A 15,864-nucleotide genomic window follows, 5' to 3' on the forward strand; every position below is an offset into this window, starting at 1 on the left:
TCCCCCAACTCTGGGCTCTGTAGGGTTGGTTAGAGGCTCTTATCCCCAAAGGGGACATATTCACTAGGAAACCTAGTAAGGGGTCCATTAAACTACACTCTCTGGCTGCTGCCTGGGCATTCTGGGATCTTCACATCCAGGAGCCAGAAAGCAAGGAAAGGGGTGATCATCTTGTCGAGGGCAACAGACCTGGTCAGAGGAAGGAAGTAGAGCTGTTTTCACACAATGCGCACTGGAAGGAATAGGAACAGAGCTTGGGTGACTCACTTGGGTACCTCTTGGTACTCCTTACCCAACTGTATTTGTGAATGGACAAACCCAAACCACTCCAAACTGAAGAGTATGTGGTTACCATGGACTCAGAAGCCCTAGGAATGAGGATTTGGGTCGTGCCATTGGGCAAGACATTGAGAGAATAGAAGAGTTAGCAGAGGGTGAGGGGAATTTAGAATAGGTAGTGAAGGAAGGAGATGATGAACATTAGTTGCAGGCCTAAGGCCAATTGCAGCAGAGGCTGTGTGCTCTGTCCTACTAACCTCCCTCTTCTAAGTTTGCCTTCAGGGGACTAATTTGACTTCATGATAACCATCCAAACTTGTTGTCCTTGCATTTATCCTTCCTCCAGTATGTTTTAAATGCCTGAATCGTTGCACTAGTCAACACCTTCCACCTGCTCACCGTTCTACTTCACCACTGGCGGATGTTTAACAACTGGATAGCCACCTTGAGCCAAGAGCTGTCTCCACACCATTTCCTGACCAGCTGGGTACTGAGCGACCCAGTAACTTTAACTTCCATCTTAAAGCCTGCTCTCTCGGAACACTTTGGCGCCAACTGCCACAGGTTGGATCTTCTGCTGGGATCTTTACTGGGACGCAGGATGGGACAGAGAAAGCCTTCAGATCATGACGCAGAGCTGACAACAATCTCTGGCAGACCAACAGGGAGTTCTGGAACAAAGCCTGCAGGTTGGAGGAGTCCCTCCGGGGGCGGACAGACCTGGGTAAGCTCTTGTACCCCCATCTTGCTCAGTCATTGCTCAGGGCTTGCCAGAGGAGAGGCCTGGGAAGCTGAGGGACGCTCTGAAAGAATGAATAGCGGAGGCTGTCATGACCCAAGTCCTTTGAAGCCTCACAGAACATCCTTTTATGAAGGCGGGCGGGGTGGGGGAGGGGGTTTCATGTGCACACATCTCCATGTCTGTCACCGGGCATATTCTTCCCGTGGCAGAGACAGGGCCCAGGGGAGCAAGTTCCGCTTCACCAGCACATTTCCAAGCCCCTGCTTACTTCCGGTCTGTTACCACCCGATTGGTCGGAGCAAATCACGTGCCCTACGTCAACTCTAGGGGGCCTGGAATTCTGCTCTGCCCTCGGAGAGGCCACCGCAAAGGAGGGTATGCTACAGAGGAGTGGAGAATTATGACCAACAGTTGGATCCACGCAGGATAAAGGCCCTTTGTAAACTTGTAGAGCTCCCGCCAGACTCATTGCCATTATTACTACCTGTCCAAGACAGGTAGCCCAACCTCCGGAAGGACGGTTGCTTGACTAAAAACCAAAAGTCAGACTTGGCACCTGGAAGTCAAAAGTCGCAGCTTCCAGATGGGAAGGGCCAAAGCACAGAGCAACCACCCCAGCGCCTGCCCAAAGCCGCCCCAGGGCCGTTCCCAGGCTGATGGATCAATAGCAATTTGGGGCGCTGGGGGCGGGGGGCGGGGGGGGGGGGCGCCATCTAAGTAACTGAACGTGATGAGTACCGGCTGCTTCCCAGTCCTTGGGGGAAGCGCACGCACCATCCACTTAGCGCTGGAGCCTGGCCATTCTCTAGGCACTCCCGTTCCTCCCCCTCCTCCTCTCCGTCCTCCTCCTGCTGGGGCCCCGCTCCTGCCTCGTCCATCAGCAACTCCTGTTCTGGGCGGGCGCTCCTGGGAGGATGGAGGCTGCCGGGCCACCCCAGGCCGGGAGGTGCTTTCAGGAGGCCCTGGAGAAGCTGTTCCCTCGCCTCTGCTTCCTCTGCTCCTTGGTGACCTACGCGCTGCTGGGTGCTGCCCTCTTCTCGGCCATCGAGGGCGGCCAGGACCTGGGGCCAAATGACCCGGAGTTTGAGGAATTCCTGGGGGAGCTCTGTGGCATCTTGAAATGCAACCGAACAGGTAGGTGGCTCCCCCGGGGACAGGGCAGCCTTTTCCGGGTGGGTGGGGGCAGCCCCAGGGAGCAGAGGGCGGGGTGGGGCAGGGGCGCCCCTACACTCTCTGCTCCTATTCTCCCCATTCCTGGGCGGGACCTTAGGCAAATGACTTCTCTCGGAGCCTCAGTTTTCTCCTCTGTAAAATAGGGACAGTAATGGCCTGTCAGGGTTGGTTGCTGTGCAGAATGTAGGGAAAGCCCTGAGGACCCACTAGGTGCTCTGGAAAGTCCAGCCCCCTTCCCTTTGCCTCTGCGCCCAGCCCCACCCAGACCAGCAGGTTCTGAGGAGGGTGGATTGCTGGAGATTTGGTGAGGTTGGATGGGCGGCATGGGTGACCGGATTTGGGGCTGGGGGTTCCTAGGCAGGTCCTCCGAACTCTGCCTGCTTGGCCCCGTGACTCAGTTTACAAAGATTAGAATTCAAGAGCAATCCAACTGGATTTGGACCCCCAGGAGGAGCAGCCTGTCCCCTTTCTCTCTCATTTCCTGTTTCCAATGGCTTTTCTATTGTTGGGCTCAGGGGAGGGGAATTGGTTGTGGGAAGAACCTGGGGTCCCGGTTGCTGTGTGATCTGCGGGAGAGCCCTTGCCCTCTCTAGGTCTCAGTGTGCTGGACAGAGGCGGCCCACAATCTCAGGCCTGCCAATCACAGAGACCCTGTGGGAAGCAGATGACATAAAGGACAGGAAGCCTCTTGAAGGCACTTTATGGCCTTACTGCATTTCATTTGTCTTTAGTCACTTATTTCTACACTGCCCTGTTCCCCAAAGCTTGCAAATATGTATTTAGCAGAGCAAAATAAAATATAGAGAGTAAATAACTAAAGACAAAGGAAAAACAGAGCCTACAGGTGAGGGGAAGAACAGGATGTTCCCCAGTGTGACATGTCCTCACGTGTCCCTCTGCTCGGGCTGCTCACAGCCCCTCCCACCGCCCAGCCCCGCTTTGGGGGCAGGTTCTTCTGGCTGAGGCCGCCTGACTGGAGGCTGGTCACAGTGTCTCTCCACCGAGGAGGGTCCCACTCCTTCTGTCTACATCTACCAGACAGACACACGCCAACTCAGATGACCCAGGAGATGTCCTCTGCCATTGCTACTGGGACTCTGAGCCATCCCATCTAGTCTCTCGCATGTCAACAAGTTCAGAGCTTCCCAAACCTGACAGGTCACAGTCATCCAGGGAGCTTGCCTGAAATATACATTCCCAAGCTCTTCTCCAAACCCACTTCATCAGGATTTCTGGGGCTGGGTAGGGAATCTTATTTTTAAAGTCTCCTGGATGATCCTGATGCACAGAACACGACGGGAATACAGAGCTGGCCCAACGCCATTTTGATTTTGTTACTGTTGTTTACGTAATCCCTCTGCCCAAAGTGGGGCTTGAACTCACGAGCCTGAGATCAAGAGTCACACGCTCTATGGACTGAGCCAGCCAGGCGCCCCTCCAACCTCGTTTTGTACTGGTTTTTGTTGGAGATTAAAACGCTGAAGAGGTCTAGCTAAGTGCAGGACCCTTTGCCGAGCACGTTTCGGTGCATCACCTCACGTAATCCTCATGCCAGCCCAAGAGGGTTGTATGAGTTGTCCCCTTTCATGGATTAGAAAACAGAGGCTCTGGGAGTTGAGCAGCTTGCCAAGGTCACAAGCTAGAAAGTGGAGCCAAGGATTCTACCCTAGGCATTGGGACTCCAGAGCCCAAGTTTTCACTGCCACACCATGCCGCCTCCCTGATGGGGAAACTGAGCCTCAGAAGGAAGCGTCTTGTCCACAGCTTCAGGAGCCACTCAGGCTCCTTTTAAATTTTTTAAAAATGTTTTTTATTTATTTTTGAGACAGAGAGAGACAGAGCATGAGCAGGGGAGGGGCAGAGAGAGAGGGAGACACAGGTGGAGACTCAGACCTGGGTCTAGAGTGCTCGTGTCTGGACTCCCAGGTCAGTGCCCATTCAGAGTAGTGACTTCCCGCCATGTGCCAGAGTCTCAAGGTGGCTTCTGGGGTCTCAAAAGCCACTGGCCACCAAGGCCAACGGAACTATTTGGGAACCTCCCTGAGGAACCAGGACCCCAATCCGGCTCCGTTGACCCTGGGGCAGATGTTTGGAAAGCCAAGGCTTCCCAGAAATCTTCAGGCGACTGGTGCGCACAGATCCCAGTATGAGCACCAAATTCCATCAGGCTTAATAACCTCCGGGAGTGGTTATGGTTTGCATCCACATAACAGCTTACAGCTCATAAAACCCATTTTGCTTTCAATGCTCAAGAGCCCCGTGGGAGAGACTGAGCAGAAGTTAGTATGTTTCTTTGCAAGTGAAAAATGTAGAGGCTCAGAAAGTTCAGAAAGCCCCCTAAGGCCACGCAGCAATGCTATGGCTGAGCTCGGGCCGGACCCCTGAGGGCCTCTCCCTTGGGTGCTCATCTCATGGGGTATGTGGCCTCTTAATCTCCGCAGGCACTAAATGCAGAGATGTGCAAAAGCAGAGCCAAGTTCTGGTGTTGATGACGCCACAGGGCAGGGGCCATCCTGGTCCCTGGGGAAGACCCTTTTGCCTGGGTGGGACCTGTCTTGAGCAAAACCCTCTCCTTCACTCTTTCCCAGTTGAGGAAGGCAGGAAACAGGATCTCAGGGTGCTGCTGCAGAAGGTGAAACCCCACTGGTTCAACACGTTTGCAGACTGGTCCTTCCTGAGCTCACTCTTTTTCTGCTGCACAGTCATCAGCACTGTGGGTAAGTCCAAAGGCAAGGGCAGGCCTGGGAGAGAGACCTGGGGGAGGAGGGGGGAGAAGAGTGAGGCTGAGGACCCTTGGTGGGGAGGCGGGAACGTTCAATTCATTTGGTCAAGAAACAGATGTGAAATGCCTACCTCGTGCTGGGTCTTCTTTGCTGAGTGGCCGCTGCTCCTTGCTGGGGGTGGTGGATAGTGGGGGAGGGGGGGATACAGCAGTGAGCAGGACTGATGTTGGGTCCTTGGTGGGGATTAGGAAAGAGGGCCCTTGCTTCAGGTGGGTGCAGCCCCGTGCCCGGGTGTGGACCCCAATGAGCAAGGCAGGGGCTGCATTTCAGCCGCCTCCCGCTCCTTGGCCGAATGCTTCTGTACAGAACACCTCTTGCCAACGGTACCTGCCAGAGCCCAGACTTCGGGGCAAGACAGAAGAACTCGGGCAACCAAACGTGGTCAGCCTATGAGGCCTTCAGGGTACTCTGGGAGCACAGAGAAGGGGCACCTGCCGCAGGCTTGGAGGTGGTCCAAGAGGCAATGCTTAAGTGGTAGGAACATTTTATTTTTTTAAATTTTTTTTTTCAACGTTTATTTATTTTTGGGACAGAGAGAGACAGAGCATGAACGGGGGAGGGGCAGAGAGAGAGGGAGACACAGAATCGGAAACAGGCTCCAGGCTCCGAGCCATCAGCCCAGAGCCCGACGCGGGGCTCGAACTCACGGACCGCGAGATCGTGACCTGGCTGAAGTCGGACGCTTAACCGACTGCGCCACCCAGGCGCCCCGGTAGGAACATTTTAAAGGCTCCCTGGTGGGATTGGTGGCCTGCTGAGTCCGACAGGGAGCAGCGTGGGAGAAGGTGGTCACGAAGAGGGACTCCAGGCCAAAGGAATGGCAGGCATTGTCAGGAGGTTAATCCGGGGGAAGAGACGTGGGAGGGAAAGGAAGCACCAGTCCCCGGGAAGGCCAGTGAGCCAGGCCGAGGAGGCTGGGTTCATCCCGAGGGCAGTGGGGAGAGTCCGGTGGGTTTTAAGCAAGGGAAGAGCATGGTAGCTCAGCATTCCAGAAAGATCACCCCAGCTGCAGCATGAAGGTGGACCAGAGAGAGTAAGGCTGGCAGCACGGAGAGCCCTAGGGGCCTTTCTGCAGCAGCCTGGGTGGGAGATGATGGCAATGGCCTCATCCAGGACAATGGTCATGAGAACGAGAAGAGGGGTGGATTGAACGAGGACTTTGCAGGAAAAGTCTGCGGGGGGATGGGGAAGACACCACTGTCTCTAGCTCTGGTGGGCTCGGCAGGCTGGGGGGAGGTGAGGACGCTGGGCCTGGGGATGGAGGTGATGATTCAGGGCCAGTCAAGGCCAAGGCTCCAGTGGAGATTCTAGGTGGAGACACCCATCACTGCCGGAAATGTGGTTCTGGGGCTCCAAGCTCTGGGTGGAGTTAGGGAGGTGGGTTTCAGAGTCACCAGCATGTAGATGACAACTGTACTCCCAGGGAATGGCGGGGAGCACTGGGGAGGGGTGGGGTATGGTGTGGAGAGGGAGGACGGTGTGCCAGAGCAGGACTGGGAGCACCAATGGTGAGGTGAGGGAGGAACTAATGGGCAGTGACAGGAACTAACAGTTACCCTTGGGGACTTTAAAATTTTTTTTTAATGTTTTTATTTATTTTTGAGACAGAGACAGAGCATGAGCAGGGGAGGGGCAGAGAGAGAGGGAGACACAGAATCCAAAGCAGGCTCCAGGCTCCGAGCTGTCAGCACGGAGCCCGACGCGGGGCTCGAACTCACGGACCGCGAGATCATGACCCGAGCTGAAGTCAGACGCTTAACCGACTGAGCCACCCAGGCGCCCCAACCCTTGGGGACTTTTAAAGCTCACAGTGGTCTTATGAATCAGGTGGGGGAGCCTGAGCCCAGAGGGGTGCTGTCAGGGGCCAAGGGCATGCCGTGAGTAGGGCTGGTACCCACAAATAGGCCGTGAGACTCCACGTCCAGTGCTCTTTTCCCGAAATAGTCTGCCAGCCTTGCAGGTCTGTGGGGTGCTGCCGGGGCCCTGCCCACCCCTGCCCACCCCTGCCTGGGCAGCCCCAGGGAGAGTCTGGCTGTGCCTGGGCGGCAGGGGCAGCTCAGATTCCCAGAGACCCCTTGTGTGGCTGGGTCGATATCAGTGGCTGGGAGGGAAGGTCCTTGCAGGGAAGGAGCCGGCTTCTCCCCATTTCCCCGCGTTCCCTTTATGCGTGTCTTCAGCCCCCAAACAAAGGTAAGATTCCTACGTGAATGTCACTGACCCAGACCAGTCCCGTCCAGAGTCCAGGGTAGAGGGGAGGCTGCAGGGGCAGCGCTGCCCTCTACAGTGACCATTTGCTCATTTGAAAAGGGGCTCTGTGGACCCCCCCAAGCCACACACCCTCTTCTTGGCCGCCACACAAAGTGTGGGCTCCTGAGTGACAGAGCTGAAGGATCTGGAGAGGTGAGCCAGGCAAAGAAGGGCGAGAGCCTTCCGGGCAGAGGAAACAGTCGGACAACACTCCGAAGCTTCGAGGTGCTTGGAGGAACAGACCTCTGTGGCCTGAGAGCAGGGATCAGACAGGAGAGAGGGGGACATGGCACGAGCAGTTGCCTCTTGAGCTACGGGGACAAGGCTGCTCTTCCATTCGGGCACCGTGTCCCTGGGCCCTGTCTGAGGGCGCTCGCCCAACTAAGGGCCCCTGGCTTCCCTCCGCGGTGGTGCAGCAGGACGGGCGGGTAGAAGGGGCCTCCCCGGGGCGGGCAGGAGTCTCCCCTGCTGGGAATAGGGTCACAGGAGCAGAGATGGTGGGGCTGACCTCAGCCACAGCTCAGAAGCTTCTGGGTCAGCATCTCCACCAGGAGTGGAACCCATTGCTCAGCCCCTACCCCTCTCGGCCAGTGAAAAGGACTGAGGCCCCATCTTCATTCGAGAAGAGTACCGGTCCCTGAGAGGGATGGGCCCACAAGGGTCACAGGGCCCCAGCCGTGGCTGGGTGCTCGTGCTGAGGTTCCCTCACACTTGGGGGTGGGGTTGGGGAGCACGCTGGCCAGCTGTGGACTCTGGAGGCTGGCCGCCTGGGGTCAGCCTTGTGTGACCTCCAGGGAGCAATGTGGCCCTTCTGAGCCTCGTCCCCTCATCTGTAGCTCCTGCCTTTCAGATCAGCGTGAGGATAAACCTAAGTGGCCGTCAGGATCCTTCCAGATGCCCCTACCACAAATTGCAACCCTACTGGCTTAAACAGCCGGGAAAATGTGTAAATGTGTTCCCTCTGGAGCGCAAGTCCAGTGGGGGACAGCTCTAGGGCTGGTTCATGTGCAGCTAAGCCATGACATTGAGCACCAGATACTCTCCCGTCCTGCTCAGCAGGTCACAAGACGGCCACCAATATCCACTCCCATTTGGGCATAGTTGCATCTCGTAGACAGGAAAAGGGCTGGCTGTCACCACCAGCAAAAAAACTCTAGAAACTTCCCACCCCGAGCCAGTCCTGGCAAGGGGGTTACGTTACCAGAATGATTTAGACCAATTGGATCTATCCCTAAATCAGGGGGTCGCGTGGGGCGGGTGGGGGGGGTAGTGGTATTCCAGGAAAGATGAAGGAATGTTGTGGGGGGGAACGGCCAGCGTCTGCTTTATGAATGGGCACACGCGTGTGTCCAAGGGCGCCCCCATGTGGCTTCCTTCAGAACTGGTCCTTCACCTAAATTGCCTGTGCAGGCAGGGACTGGTCATGGGCAGAGAGAGTACCAACAGTAACCGCAGCACCGAGCATTTGCCAGCACTGGGCATGATGTTCACAGGCTTTATATGCGTTATTTAATTTTCATGACGTGACAACCCCACGGGGTAGGTGCCGTGACATTTAGCGGTGAGCTAAGGTTCTGGAGAGGGAAGTCACTATTGGGAAAGCAGGGGTGGGGCACAGCTGGACTTTTTCAGGGAAACCCACGGCTCAATGGAACAGCGGTTACAGGGATGCTGCAACTCCAAGGAAGATACTGGAGATGAGCAAAGGGGTTCAGTTTGTGTTCCTTTTCCTCAAGGACTTCGGGGAATTGGCCTAATGCAGCTTCTCAGCCTGGGCACTATGGGCATCTTGAACTCGATGGTTCTTTGTCGTGGGGGCTTGTCCAGCAGCGTCCCTGGCCTCTACCAACCAGAGGCATCCACCTCTTCCCCTGCGGTCTCCACCAGTCAACAGTGTCTCCGGACATTGCCACGTGTCCCTGGGGGGGGGGGGGCAAAATTGCCCCCCTTGAGAACTGATGTAATGCAGTGGTTATCAAGGTGTGGCCCCTGGACCAGTGGTATGAGCATCACCTGAGAACTTGTTAGAAATGAGAATTAAGGGGCACCTGGGTGGCTCAGTAGGTTAAGCGTCCAACTCTTGATCTTGGCTCTGGTCATGAACTCACAGATCATGGGATCGAGCCCCACGTCAGGCTCTGCACTGAATGGTAGAGCCTGCTTGGGATTCTCTCCCTCTCTGCCCCTCCCCCACTCATATTCTCTCTCTCTCTCTCTCTCTCTCTCTCTCTCTCTCAAAATAAATAAACTTAAAAAAAAAACAGAAATGAGAGTTAATTCTCAGGCCGCATCCTAGCCCTACAGAGCCAAAAACTATGGATGTGGGGCCGAGCAGTCTGTATTTAACAAACTCTCTAGGTGATCCTGATGCATGCTGGCATTTGCAAAGCGCTGACCGGATGTGAAGATTCTCAGCCCTGACTGCACACTGCAGTTATCTGGCTGTCTTTTATAAGCTCCCAAGCCCGGACTCCATGCCAATCAAGTCAGAGTCGCTAGGGACAGACCCAGGCATCAGTATTTTTCAGAGCCCTGCAGGTGATTCTAACGGGAGTCCAGGCTGTGAACCACTGATCTAATGGAAATGCATTATCTTGGTTTAAATCCCAAGAAGGCGATGCTCCTATCAAATCAATTAGGACGTCACGCCGTCCAGTAATTACAAGTGGAAGAGGATGTTGGAGAGGCTCTCCACGGCCTGTAATCAATACTGTGTTTCAAGTGCTTCCTGCCCTACATCTCTGGGCCATTCTTAATGCACCTGGCCTTAATGCTGAAAAGGGGACACCTGGCAGGTGTGAGGTTGGCCAATCCCCAGTCATTTCCAATTGGGTCAGTCCCCTTGGATTAGAAAGTAAAGTGCACGGGCTATTAAATACAGCCTAAGTGGAGTGGACTGACCGTACTGGAATATATGAATGCATTATAAGAAATGGTAGGATTTTCCGTTATGCATGTCAGCATTTGGTAATTGGTACGGTTAATACATTTCCTTCACAGGGGCCATGCACTGTCTGATATTTGCTTTCTTTTTTTTTTTAAGGTTTTTTGTTACTGGGGAGCCTCTCCTGTCTCTCCTGGGGGTGTACAAGAATTAGGGGGCTTATCCACCATCTAGAAAACAGGGTGGTCTCAGTCTATGGGACTTTGTGGCTGCTGCTAACATCCCTAAGGACTGATGGCTCTGTGGGGCCCGTGACAAGCTTTGGTACAGGAACCTTTGCTGACACGCGGGGCCTGGGCTCCACCAGGACCCTGTGGCCAGGCCTCTCTGAGCTCCTGCCCCTGCAGGGGAGGTTCCGGGTGCCCTCCTCCCTCACCTTCCCCGCTCCAGAGAATCTTTCCACACCTTCCTTCATGGCTGGACCGATCAATCGCCAGTTTGCCTGGGACTACCACAGTTTTAGCATAGAAAGTCCGGTGTCTTGGGAAACCCCTCAGCCCCATGGCTCCCCCCTGTCTCTCCTCTCCCCCTTAGGTCCCCACCCCCACCTGCTTCTCCTTCATGGTTCTGGGCTTTCACTGAAGCCCGGACAAGGAGCTGAGGCCACTTCTGCAACCTCTTCTCCTTGAGGGGAGAGCCGGAACTGCTCAAGACCCTGAGGGAACAGGGAAGGGAAACAGAGGCACTTGGAACCGTCAGCGCTCTCTCGGCGAGTCCTGGCCCTGGAACACACCTGGGTTTCTGAACGGGAGGTTTAGGCAATGCGGCCCCCATTCCCGCCCCCTCGTGCAGATACCTGTTGGGTCCTCGTCACAGGTGGAGGACTCCCCTGGTGGAGAGCTGAGCTCAAGGCCAGGGGTCCTAGAGGGCAGGACCTCTGCCTGCTTCCCGTTGTGCCCCCAGCCCTGCCCACAAGCGCCTGGCATAAAGTAGGCGCTCAGTAAATGCGAATCCAGGATAGATGCCTTTGTTCTCAACGCTCATAGGACAGTCTGCTCTTACACATCCTGTTATCGGTCTCCAGCTGCTATGCATATATCACTAGTGTAGTGACTCGATTCATATCTGCCTCTCCCACTAAACCAGAAGCTCAGCGAGGTCGGATACCATATCTACTTTGCTCAGCACTGTGTATGCAGTAAGCACTCAGTATGCGCACACATATGAACGTAGAATTAACTGTCCCTCCTACCAAAAGGTGCCTCGTGGAATCAACCCAGTGTGGCGTAAAGTGCCCTGGGATGGGTGCCCATTGATGAGCCCCTCTGAGGTCCACAGCCTTCTCCCAGGACCCTGGTGAGGGTGGGCAACCTGAACGCCTCTGTGCTCCTGGAAGGCAGAGCCTGAGGCTGGAGTTCGCCACAGGGGACCGTAGCCCCGGAGGAGGCTGGGGCATAGCCAGCCTGGGAAGTGCCTTCAAATCAATTTACATAATTGGCCTAGGTTTTTCTGTATTAATCCTCCTTTATGACATCAAAAATTAAACACAGGCATTAAACACAAAAGCTTTTCCCTCGTTTTGTTGAAGTCACTGAGCTTGCTCACTCCAGAAGATCCAACTCTCTGTGCTGTGGGGGTTTGATAGCTCTCTGCTCCTGCCCTGCTGTAGACGTGAGGGTGGGGGGGTGGTATTGGGCGATGGACGGAGAAGACTCCTGAAGAGGACAGAAACCTCAGCCCGCCCACCCCCTTTGCTTGGCTGACTGGTTCTTAATGATTGGAAGGTTCTGCCCCCTTGGGTGCTCCAGACCCCGTGGGAATGAATGCTGGCATGGGAGCCAGATGGTTCTGGGGATTTGACTGCCAAGCCTATCACTGAGCGCTCTTGGCCAAGTTACTTCATTCCTCCAAGCTTCAGTTTCCCCGCCTGTGAATGGTGACAACCACGCCTACCTAGGCAGGTGGGCTGACACCAGCCCACAGTAAATGCTGCTGGCTGCTCTTATGGGCTCCTGAGGGCAGGGACGCTGACGATTCTCGGCTGCCCACTATGGGTCAGGCACTGGTCTCGTGTCATCTTCCCAGCGAGTCAGGACACAAAGCAGAGACCGCCGTTCCTGTCTTGCAGCTAAGAAACTTGAAAATGTGAGCCGTCAAGTAACTTTCTAGAAATGCCAGAGCTGAGGTTCGCACTCAGGTTGGAAGATTCTAGATGCTGGGAACCTAACCCCTTCACCAGCACTCGTGACCGCGTCTGTCCAATCTATTAAACCACAATGGCCCTGAGGGCAGCAGCTGTATTTTAGTCCTTCTGTCCCCTCTCCCTCCTTCCATGCACACTGCTGTGCTCTGATGGCACATAGTAATAGCCTGTTGTATAGAAACAAACGAACCAAGAGGCCCAGACATCCCAGGGAGGACAAGCGTGGCTTCTTAAAAACAGATGCCTTCGTGGAGGATGAAGGAGGCGGTGGGTATGACGGCAAAGCCATCCATGGCCTCTCGCCTGCATTCATCCGGTCACACGGATGCTTAGAAGTGGCCGCAGCAAAATGAAAAGCAATCAGCCCACTCCCAGACATGTTTGTCCCCTGCCGAGGACATCTTGGGTCACATATCTAGACATGAGTTGCTCCTTATCCTGAAGAGTAGCTGACTTTCACCTCCTGCTTCCCCCACCAAAACGGGCCCAATGCCAGATGGTGGATGGGTTTTTTTTTTTTTTAATTTTTTTTAATGTTTATTTTTGAGAGAGAGAGAGCGAGAGAGTGCGTGCATGAGCAGGGGAGGGGCAGAGAGAGAGAGGGAGACACAGAATCCAAAGCAGGTTCCAGGCTCCGAGCTGTCAGCACAGAGCCCGACGTGGGGCTCGAACTCACAGACCGTGTGATCATGACCTGAGCCAAAGTCGGATGCTTAACCGACTGAGCCACCCAGATGCCCCCGGACGAATGTTTTAAGATGAATATTTTCAAACACGTTGTGTAAACCATCACACCGAGGAGGAGAAATGGCAGAAGGTCTCTTTAAAACTTTCTTCGGGAAGGGGAAGAGCAGACCAGCATCCCAGGGTCTGTCCTCTTTTTTCAGGTTACGGCCACATCTACCCTGTCACCAGGCTCGGCAAATACTTGTGCATGCTCTACGCCCTCTTTGGCATCCCCCTGATGTTCCTCGTCCTCACGGACACGGGTGACATCCTGGCCACCCTCCTGTCCACGTCTTACAATCGGTTCCAAAAACTCCCATTCGTCCGGCCCCACCTTCCCGAGTGGTGCTCCCGCCTGCTCTGCGGAAGGCCTGCCACCAAGCCTGTTTCTGCCACCACGCCTGCGGCCGGAGCCGTCCCCAGGATCGTCATAGAAACCCAAGAGCTTCCGGACCCCAAACCCGGCACGTGTCCCTCAGCCCCAGGCAGCAACGTGGATCTGTTCGAGAGACTTCTTGCACGGGAGAAGCAGAACACGCTGCAACCGCCCCCGCGGGCCGTCGAGAGGAGCAACTCGTGTCCAGAGCTGGCGTCAGGGAGGCTCTCCTACTCTGTCATCAGCAACCTGGACGAGGTGGGACGGCAGGTGGAAAAGCTGGACGTCCCCTTCCTGGTCATCGCCCTCCTCGTCTTCGCCTACATTTCCTGTGCAGCCGCCATCCTCCCCATCTGGGAGAAGAAACTGGACTTTGAGAACGCCTTCTATTTCTGCTTTGTCACGCTGACCACCATTGGGTTTGGGGACACCGTTTTGGAACACCCTCACTTCTTCTTGTTCTTCTCCATTTATATCATCATCGGGATGGAGATCGTGTGCATTGCTTTTAAGTTGCTGCAAAACAGGCTGATTCACGTCTATAAAAATCTCATGCTGTTCTTGGCGAGAGGGGCGTTTTACCATCCCGTTAAAAAGTGAGATCTCCACCATCTCTTGTGGGACAGATGCCAGATGAGCCGCTTTCCTTGCCTCATCTCTTGAGGGCAGTGCAGTTGGAACGGGTGGCCCTGCCGCTTGTCACCTGAGACCGTGGGGCTTGGAGACAAATCCTGCACGAGAGCTGATTTTGGTCTCAAGGCCCTGCAGAAATGTGGCCAATGCCTTTCACATCAAGGCATTGGACAAAAACTCTCCCCATCCTCCGAAGCCCAGTTCATTGTCCTGTCTTCGTCTGTCAAAAGCCCCACCTTATGTAAATGAAACCACCTTATGGATGTCATAGCTTCTCTTGAGACACCAGAAAAAAAATGAACCTTTGTTTTTGCAGTCCGTACTTTCACCTAAATTAAAACGTACCCTCGGTGAAACAGAGCTAGTCTGAACGACCTCTCCTCTTGAATGACTTCATGCATGTGTGCGGGGTCAGCCCAATCTCAGCCCATGTAAGGTACACTGGTGCCACGAAACGTGACTGTCACCTGTGTTCACGGGGGCCTGGGATAGTTCAACTGCCAGATTCTGTGTAGACCCGTGTTCCCACCAGAGTGGCTCCTGAATGAGCGGGCATGTGAAAATGTTGACTTGGGTGATCGTTGGTGGAGGAAGGGGTCGGCACTCCCCAGTGGAATCGAGCCTCGGTTACTTATCAGCACCCCCTGCATTGGCCCTCCTTCTTCTCCGTGTCGTTTCTCCATTCCCCTTGAGATCACCCCCAAATAACCCACTTGCACACAAATCCTTGTCTTGGAGTGACCCCCCCCTGGGGACCCCGGCCGGGGAGAGGATGTCACAAGTCAGTGTAGGAACTAGTTGGCACATGCATGGAGCACTGCAAGGGTCTTCCCATTTCCTTGGTTGGTCATGAGAAATGTCTGATTGCAGAGAATCAAAGTTTCTTGACAGCTTCTTTGTGAGAATCTTGGGAATCCTGTGATTAACAAAATTAGTCAGACCCTGGGTAAGTGGTAGCACAAAAAATGCAAAACCCAATACAAAGTCCGGGAGGTTCCAATTAGAAAGGAAAGGAAACACCTATCTTTTGAAGCTTCTCTGGTCTGCTTTGGGTTCAGGCCAGTGCCAAGGGCCAGATCTCAGATGGGTCTTGGATCTTCCTTTCTGGATCTTTCCTCCTCTTTCCCCCAACTATTAGGTTTCTGCCCCTTCAACTCATTAAGACCCACCTCAGGAAATGGAATTTACAGGATGTGAGCGACAACCCCTGAAAGACATAAATAGCCCCAAAAGTGGGATCTCAGGCAGCAGCTACCAGGACTAGTGTTTCCATGGAGTTTCTCAACATCCCTGAATTCACAGCCGCCCAGATGCAGCAGGGAGCCTTGAACTCAAAGGTAAATCCAGATTGGCCACTCAAATGAGATCAGCGATGGGACCGAAGGGCTGTTCAAGGTTCGTTCAGTTCTACAAACATTCATTGAGTGATTGCTGCTTTCCAGCCTCAAAGAGGATTCCAAACACGAATCAGGTATGTCCTCTGAAACACGGAGGTATTTACAGGCGGTGTCCAATCTCTCAGCCACGCCCTTCTTGAGGCTGTTCAAATGCAAATGTACAGTTTTATGCAAATTCAACCTCATGATCATTGGCTTATTTCACTTGCTAGTGGGTATTCTTCCACAGTTCTGGGAAATGGCCCAGCCTGCCTTCCTGCCTTTCATTTCTTGCCTGTGTGCGCCCCACATTCCAGCCGCCTTGGGCTATGTACAGTGCTTCCTGCCTGTGCAGGAATGTGAATTCATTCCTCCAAGGCTTTGCTTGGGGCTTCTCAACCTTGCCTATACTCTGAAACCCAAGGGGCTTCCAAGACTTCAC

At 54.4% G+C, this 15,864-nt stretch overlaps 1 protein-coding gene across 1 annotated transcript; it reads left to right on the forward strand.

The window, feature by feature from the left end:
- Positions 1–1,722: 1,722 nt before the first annotated feature.
- Positions 1,723–14,404, forward strand: KCNK18 (potassium two pore domain channel subfamily K member 18). Its single transcript, XM_025918408.2, has 3 exons — positions 1,723–2,155; positions 4,783–4,911; positions 13,199–14,404. The coding sequence occupies exons 1-3, from the start codon at positions 1,936–1,938 to the stop codon at positions 14,011–14,013; spliced, it is 1,164 nt and encodes a 387-aa protein (XP_025774193.1). The 5' UTR covers positions 1,723–1,935; the 3' UTR covers positions 14,014–14,404.
- The last annotated feature ends 1,460 nt before the right edge of the window (positions 14,405–15,864 follow it).

This window comes from Puma concolor, chromosome D2 (assembly GCF_028749965.1).
Source record: "Puma concolor isolate L17-30 chromosome D2, mPumCon1.1.hap2, whole genome shotgun sequence".
NCBI lineage: Eukaryota > Metazoa > Chordata > Mammalia > Carnivora > Felidae > Puma > Puma concolor.

Excerpts from the sequence above, each read along its gene's own strand:
- KCNK18 (XM_025918408.2), top strand. The coding sequence starts at position 1,936 with ATGGAGGCTGCCGGGCCACCCCAGGCCGGGAGGTGCTTTCAGGAGGCC. Across the intron at positions 2,156-4,782 it reads CTTGAAATGCAACCGAACAG|TTGAGGAAGGCAGGAAACAG; the intron begins GTAGGTGGCTCC and ends ACTCTTTCCCAG. Across the intron at positions 4,912-13,198 it reads CACAGTCATCAGCACTGTGG|GTTACGGCCACATCTACCCT; the intron begins GTAAGTCCAAAG and ends CTCTTTTTTCAG.